Source organism: Tuber melanosporum, assembly GCF_000151645.1.
Source record: "Tuber melanosporum whole genome shotgun sequence assembly, scaffold_308, strain Mel28".
In the NCBI taxonomy this organism is placed as follows: Eukaryota; Fungi; Ascomycota; class Pezizomycetes; order Pezizales; family Tuberaceae; genus Tuber; species Tuber melanosporum.
The window spans coordinates 8,571-14,697 of NW_003298984.1; the positions used below are offsets into that span (position 1 = coordinate 8,571).

Genomic DNA, 6,127 nt, shown 5'->3' on the forward strand with positions numbered 1-6,127 from the left:
CAAGTCTCTACCATCTATCGCTAGAGAAAGTCTCTCTTTGGTCGTTATCTCTTTATATTTTTTTATCAGTACCCATCGATCTGTTTGTACGAGGACACGATACGCACGAAATTGGAAGACGGATACAACACCGTTTACGAAGTTTATTTGAATACCTTTTTGGATAACGACCAATCCATACACTACTCTCTAATTCTAAACGTTTTTTTACGAGTTCGACTGCTTTTTGATAAAAAAAGAAAGCCAAAAAAATATTAAAAGCCGACAAAAAAACTGTCCCGTTTTCCCAAATTTGGTATGATAAGAATTTAAACTTCCTTATTACTATGCTATGCTACCCCGTTGGGAAATTTCTCTAATAAGATGGGTACATTTTCTAGCTTGTTCTTCCAGTAGTGGCGTTGCTGAATTATTACTGTTTCGTCATATCTTACTGGTGTCGTCACATACGGGGCACTGCTAATAAGTGCTAAGCTTGCCTCCATACAGAATTTCTTTTAATTTTTTTGCTACTGGTAAGTCAACTCCTTCTCCTAGACATTGTAAGCTCATGAGTTACTAACAGCTTTGTCTTTGCGCTTTCTTTAGAAGAAGCATTAAAGCTCTTTTCCTCTTCCCTCTTTGAAAATGGAGCAGCAACAACAGCAGCAAAATGTTACTGGAGCCGGAGGCCGAAGACTTCACATCGCACATAGGAGGTCACCCTCGGAACTTACTCCGTTAATGAGTATGCGCTTTTCCCTTGCACATTGTGATTTAAAATAAGAAAAATAATTCATAGTTATCGTTTAATTGTGTTGTCAATGGATTGCTCCGGATCATATAGAATTGTGGTAAAGCTAATTGAGGCCTAGTGGAACAATTGGCCCTTCAGCAACAAATTGAAATGCTGCAAGCGCAACAGCAACAAATGCTTTCCGCTCATCAGCAATATGCAAATATGGGTCTCCTTCCTCCAGGGCAAAGTCACTTGGCTCCGGGATTCGGCCCAATGCCACAAATGTCTAGTGTTTCGCCTCAACATGGTCAGGGTGGATTTCAATTTCCTCAGCAACACCAACAAAATGCCGCTCCTCCCGGAGCTCCTACTCAGCCATCGTCTCATAGAAGGAATCAGTCTGCTATGTCCGGAATGGGTGGTGCTACTGGCCCCCCACCTGCACCTTCTTCTGGTTCATCTGGTACTTTTGGCGAGTTTTCTCATTCTAATTCAACCGGTACAAATAATAGTGCCCCACAACGTCGGCCCTCGGGTGCTACGGGAGGCCAGGGTGGTGATGCTGGTAGAGGACATCAGCGTAGACATTCTCTTGCTCTTCCCGAAGCGAAAAAGGCTGCCGAACTTGCGCAGGCACGAAGAGGCCAGGCCGGTTTCCAGTTCTCCACTGGAGGGGCATCAGGAAGCCCTGCCACTGCTACAGCCAATGGATCAAGCCCAACAACTGGTGGTGCGGGCTCTCCTGCAACCGCCGGTTCCCCACCTGCTGCCAGGGAGACACCCGCCACGACAATTGCCCCTGGCCAAGCACAGACAGCAACTACTAATCCGCCGGCAACACTGGCCCCCCCTAGACCTAGAATGGGCGGTCACGGAAGAAGCCAGAGCTTGGCCGTCGGCGCGAATGGTGGAAGCGCAGCGGCCGGTGGACCAATTGGCGGTTTCCAGTTCCCTCCTCCCATGGCTACGAGCGATGCAGGGGCTGGCTCAACTTCAGGAAACCAAGGTCAAGGTAATCAACAACAAGGTAGAAATGTGGAGCGTCGTGGTAGTAACTCTGGCTTTCAAGGACATAACAGGACCGGATCCCGAAACTATGAGGGCAATTGGCGTAACCAAAACCAAAACCAGTCTCACGGACATCAGCAAAACCAGTCCGTTGATCTTCAGAATCTTAACCAAAACCAGGGGATGGGCCAACTCAATCCTGGTTTTCAGCCAGGGCATCGCACCCGAGCTTCTATTGGTGCTTTCCAATTTCCTACTCAACCAGGCCTTATGCTCCCAGGTCATGGAGGTCAGAGTATTTTTATCAACCCTGCTACCGGCCAGCCCCAAATCCTCAATGCTGGTCTCCTACAGCAGCAGCAGCAATTGACTCAGCTACAACTACAGCAGGCGGCTATTAGTGCTCAGTCACTGAACTTGGGTAATCTTGGTCAAGCCACTGGTCAGAATATGCCAAACCAGCAACAACAGAGAAAGACTTTGTTCACCCCATATCTTCCACAAGCTAGTTTGCCCGCCTTGTTGAGTAATGGTCAGTTGGTGTCAGGTATTTTGAGAGTCAACAAGAAGAATCGAAGTGACGCCTATGTTTCTACTCAAGATGGTCTTTTGGATGCCGATATCTTCATTTGCGGAAGCAAGGATCGTAATCGTGCCTTGGAGGGCGATCTTGTTGCCGTTGAACTGCTTGATGTTGATGAGGTCTGGGGTCAGAAGCGTGAAAAAGAGGAAAAGAAGAAGCGTAAAGATATTAGTGAGACGAGGGGACCATCTGGTTCTTCCAACAACAATACCGGTGGTGATGGAACTTCTACTAACGAGGCAGGTCAAGAAGGAACCGGAATTAAAAGGAGAGGATCCCTCCGCCAGAGACCAACTCAGAAGAAGAATGATGACGTTGAGGTTGAAGGCCAGAGCTTGCTTTTGGTTGAAGAGGAGGAAGTCAATGATGAGCAAAAGCCCCTCTTCGCTGGTCATATCGTTGCCGTTATTGAGCGGGTTGCTGGCCAAATGTTTTCCGGGTACGTTCTTATTATTGATCTTAATTTGATTCAAAGCTGACATTTCACCTTTTTTAGGACTCTCGGACTATTACGCCCTAGCAGTCAGGCGACCAAGGAGAAACAGGAGGCAGAACGACAAGCTCGTGAGGGCCATTCCGGGCGGCAGAACCAACCTGAACGAACACAAGACAAACCCAAGATTGTGTGGTTCAAGCCGACCGATAAGAGGGTACCTTTAATCGCTATCCCCACTGAGCAAGCCCCCCGTGACTTCGTTGAGAATCACCAGTCATATGCCAATCGCATCTTCGTCGCATGTATCAAGCGTTGGCCTATTACATCTCTCCATCCCTTTGGTACTCTATTTGAACAGCTTGGGGAGATGGGTGATATCAAGGTCGAAACCGATGCTCTTCTTCGTGATAATAACTTTGGACCCGATGACTTCTCTGAAGCTGTCATTCGCAATGTCATTGACAATTGGTCGGTCGAGGCTGAAAAGGATGAGGTTATCGCCGCTCGCAAGGACTTCCGTGATGTGAAAACATTCAGCATCAATGCCAAGAGCACCGGTGACATTAGTCAATCATTCCACGTGGAGAAAGTTAGTGATACTACTTGGGAAATTGGTGTCCATATTGCCGATGTTGCCCATTTTGTCAAACCAAACTCCCTTGTTGACCGGGAAGCAAGAAAGCGAGGCACTGGTGTTGAGCTAGTCAATCGTTTGGTTCCCATGTTGCCCCCAAAGCTCGCGGAGGATCTTTTATCTCTGAAGGAAGGGCAGGATAGGTTCACCACCAGTGTTGTATTTACCGTTAATGCGGATACAAATGAAATTGTTGAGGAGGAGACTTGGGTTGGTAAGGGTATAATTAAGAACAGCGCTAGCTTCCTATACGGAGATGTGGACGCTGTTGTGTCCGGGGCTGAGGGTGAGACTGTCTCTGAGGAGTTTAAGGTTGCTGTCACTATACTCCATGTATGACTTATCCTGCTCCTTCGCCTGATTACTCCCCACGCTAACACTGGATAGAAAATAACTCGCAACTCACGGAGACAGAGATATTCAGCGGAAAATGTTGATATCCCCGCTCTTCGTTTGGTTTACCAACTGGATGATGAGAACATCCCGGTTGAAGATAATATTTTTGAAACCCGCCCTGCCTATGAGATAGTCGAGGAGCTGTTCATCAAAACAAACAACTTTGTTGCACAAAAGATTGCAACTGGTCTTCCGGAGAAAGCCTTGCTTCGCCGTCATTCCCCCCCTAACCAGCGACGCGTTGAGAACTTTGCCGAACGTATGAACCGCTATGATCAGCATATCGACGTCTCCAGTAGTGCGGCGTTGCAAACCAGTCTTTTCCGTTTGAAGGATCCCGTCGTTCGACAGGTATGACCACCCGAGCCTACCTTGAGGAGAAATAGTGCTTACTGTAGTTTAGGGCATGGAAACAGTGCTCATCAAGGGAATGCAACGAGCGAAGTACTTCGTGGCTAGCAAACTCCCAGCTGAAATTCATGGGCACTATCTTTACAACGTTCCTGCCTATACTCATTTCACTAGCCCTATTCGCCGCTACGCGGATATCATTGTACACAGGCAGTTGGAAGCAGTCCTGTCAAACGGTGCGGTTGACTTCACGGAGGATACTGAAGCTCTTGCCAAGACTGCCGAACAGTGCAATGTAAAGAAGGATTCGGCAAAGAACGCGATGGAGCAGAGCATCCACATTGAGCTCTGCCGTGCTGTCGACAGGAGGCGCCAGGCTCAGGGTGGAGAGCTGATATGCGAGGCAATTGTGATCAACGTTTACGAGTCAGCTTTCGATGTCCTGATTTCCGAATATGGTTTCGAGAAGCGTGTGCATTGCGACCAGCTTCCATTGAAGAAGGCAGAATTTGATAAAACTAATCGTGTGTTGGAATTATATTGGGAGAAGGGCGTTCAATCCAATGTGTACATTCCGGAAGATGAGCGCCCCAAGGGTGGGGCTGCCCTTCGTGCTGCTAATGCCGCCGCTGCTGCCAGTCAAGCCGCGGCTGCAGCGAAGGCTGCCCAGGAACAAGAGGAGATACAGCGCAAGATGATGGAAGTTTCATCGCGAAACCCCGATGCTGAACAGGGTTTGTTTGACGACGAAGATGATTCAAATCCCTCTGACGGGGGCGTTGCTACTGAGAGACCGACTACTCTTGCTCCGGTTGCCGCTAGCACCAGACCAACTCAGAGCATGCCTGGCTCACCTACCAAGAACTCGCCCACATCTTCGCAGACCCCTCACCGTACTCGGTCTGATCCCAAAATATCCGTGGCTGCTCACGATAGTGAAAAGGCAGACGGACGGGAGGGTTCAAACGAAGACAAGTACTTACAAATGTTTACCCTTCGTGAAGAGAAGGGGGATTACATCCAAGAAGTTCGTGAATTGACTCGAGTACCGGTATTTTTGAAGACCGAATTGAGCAAGAGTCCTCCGTAAGTATCCACTGTTCTCACTTGGCGTGCAGTTTACTTACATCACATCACATACAGCTGCCTGACTATCCGATCATTGAACCCGTATGCACTCTAAAACAATCTTGATAATCAATCTTAGGTAATGATTGGTGACACGGTGGGGAGCAGGGAATGGGAGGGTTAATTAGCATAGTGTATTTGCTGCAGGTGTCACCACAATGTTCTGTGGTGAATACGGTAACTGGTGTTGGTTTGGTTTGCATTGTGGGGAAAAAATATAGCTTTTCTTGTGAGGGTAGTCAGGGAGGTAATGGACCGGACATGATATTTTACTCCAACTATTGAGATGTCGATTAAATGGCCAATAACTTTGTTGTCGTTATTTTCTCTATTTTCCTTTTCCATCGGTCTTTGGAGTCTATGTGAATGAGAGTATGGTGACAAACGAGGACAAAAACAAAAGAGAAATCATACGGACTTACTTTATGCGTCAGATTTTTTATTTTTTTCTCCCCTAAAGGCCCTGCTGGTGCTATTGTAAAGTGGCTCAAACCGGGTCCTCGAAAAAGGCAGAATGCGATCTCTATCTCGTCAACAGCAACAATGAATTTTGAAGAAGAAAAAAGCACTGAGATAAGGCTACTTCTAAGAACAAACAAGTGCTTTTTGTTTTTAAAACAAGCATCTTTTGAAGGAGGAGATAGAGAATGAAAAGTGAAAATGTTGGTGGGAGCGGAACAAGGGACAGAATATACCTAGTACCGTGCTGAAAAATACTGTAGAGTGGAAATGAGTAAAACAAGGTGATAATATCCCTTGGGCGGTCTGAGACAGTAAAATTCGCGACACGCACGCTAACTAATACCCCAATCCAGACCTGGGCGCTTGGCAGCTTATTAAGACACGCTGTGATATCAGAATAAGAGAAGGAGT

General features: G+C 47.2%; 1 protein-coding gene; it reads left to right on the forward strand.

The window, feature by feature from the left end:
* Positions 1 to 627: 627 nt before the first annotated feature.
* Positions 628 to 5,576, forward strand: GSTUM_00001912001 (uncharacterized protein; the record flags this gene model as incomplete). XM_002839104.2 has 9 exons in its annotated part: positions 628 to 727; positions 855 to 1,445; positions 1,536 to 1,730; positions 1,788 to 2,552; positions 2,637 to 2,748; positions 2,806 to 3,712; positions 3,767 to 4,126; positions 4,179 to 5,212; positions 5,270 to 5,576. The coding sequence occupies 9 exons, from the start codon at positions 628 to 630 to the stop codon at positions 5,307 to 5,309; spliced, it is 4,104 nt and encodes a 1,367-aa protein (XP_002839150.1). The 3' UTR covers positions 5,310 to 5,576.
* Between the last annotated feature and the right edge of the window lie 551 nt (positions 5,577 to 6,127).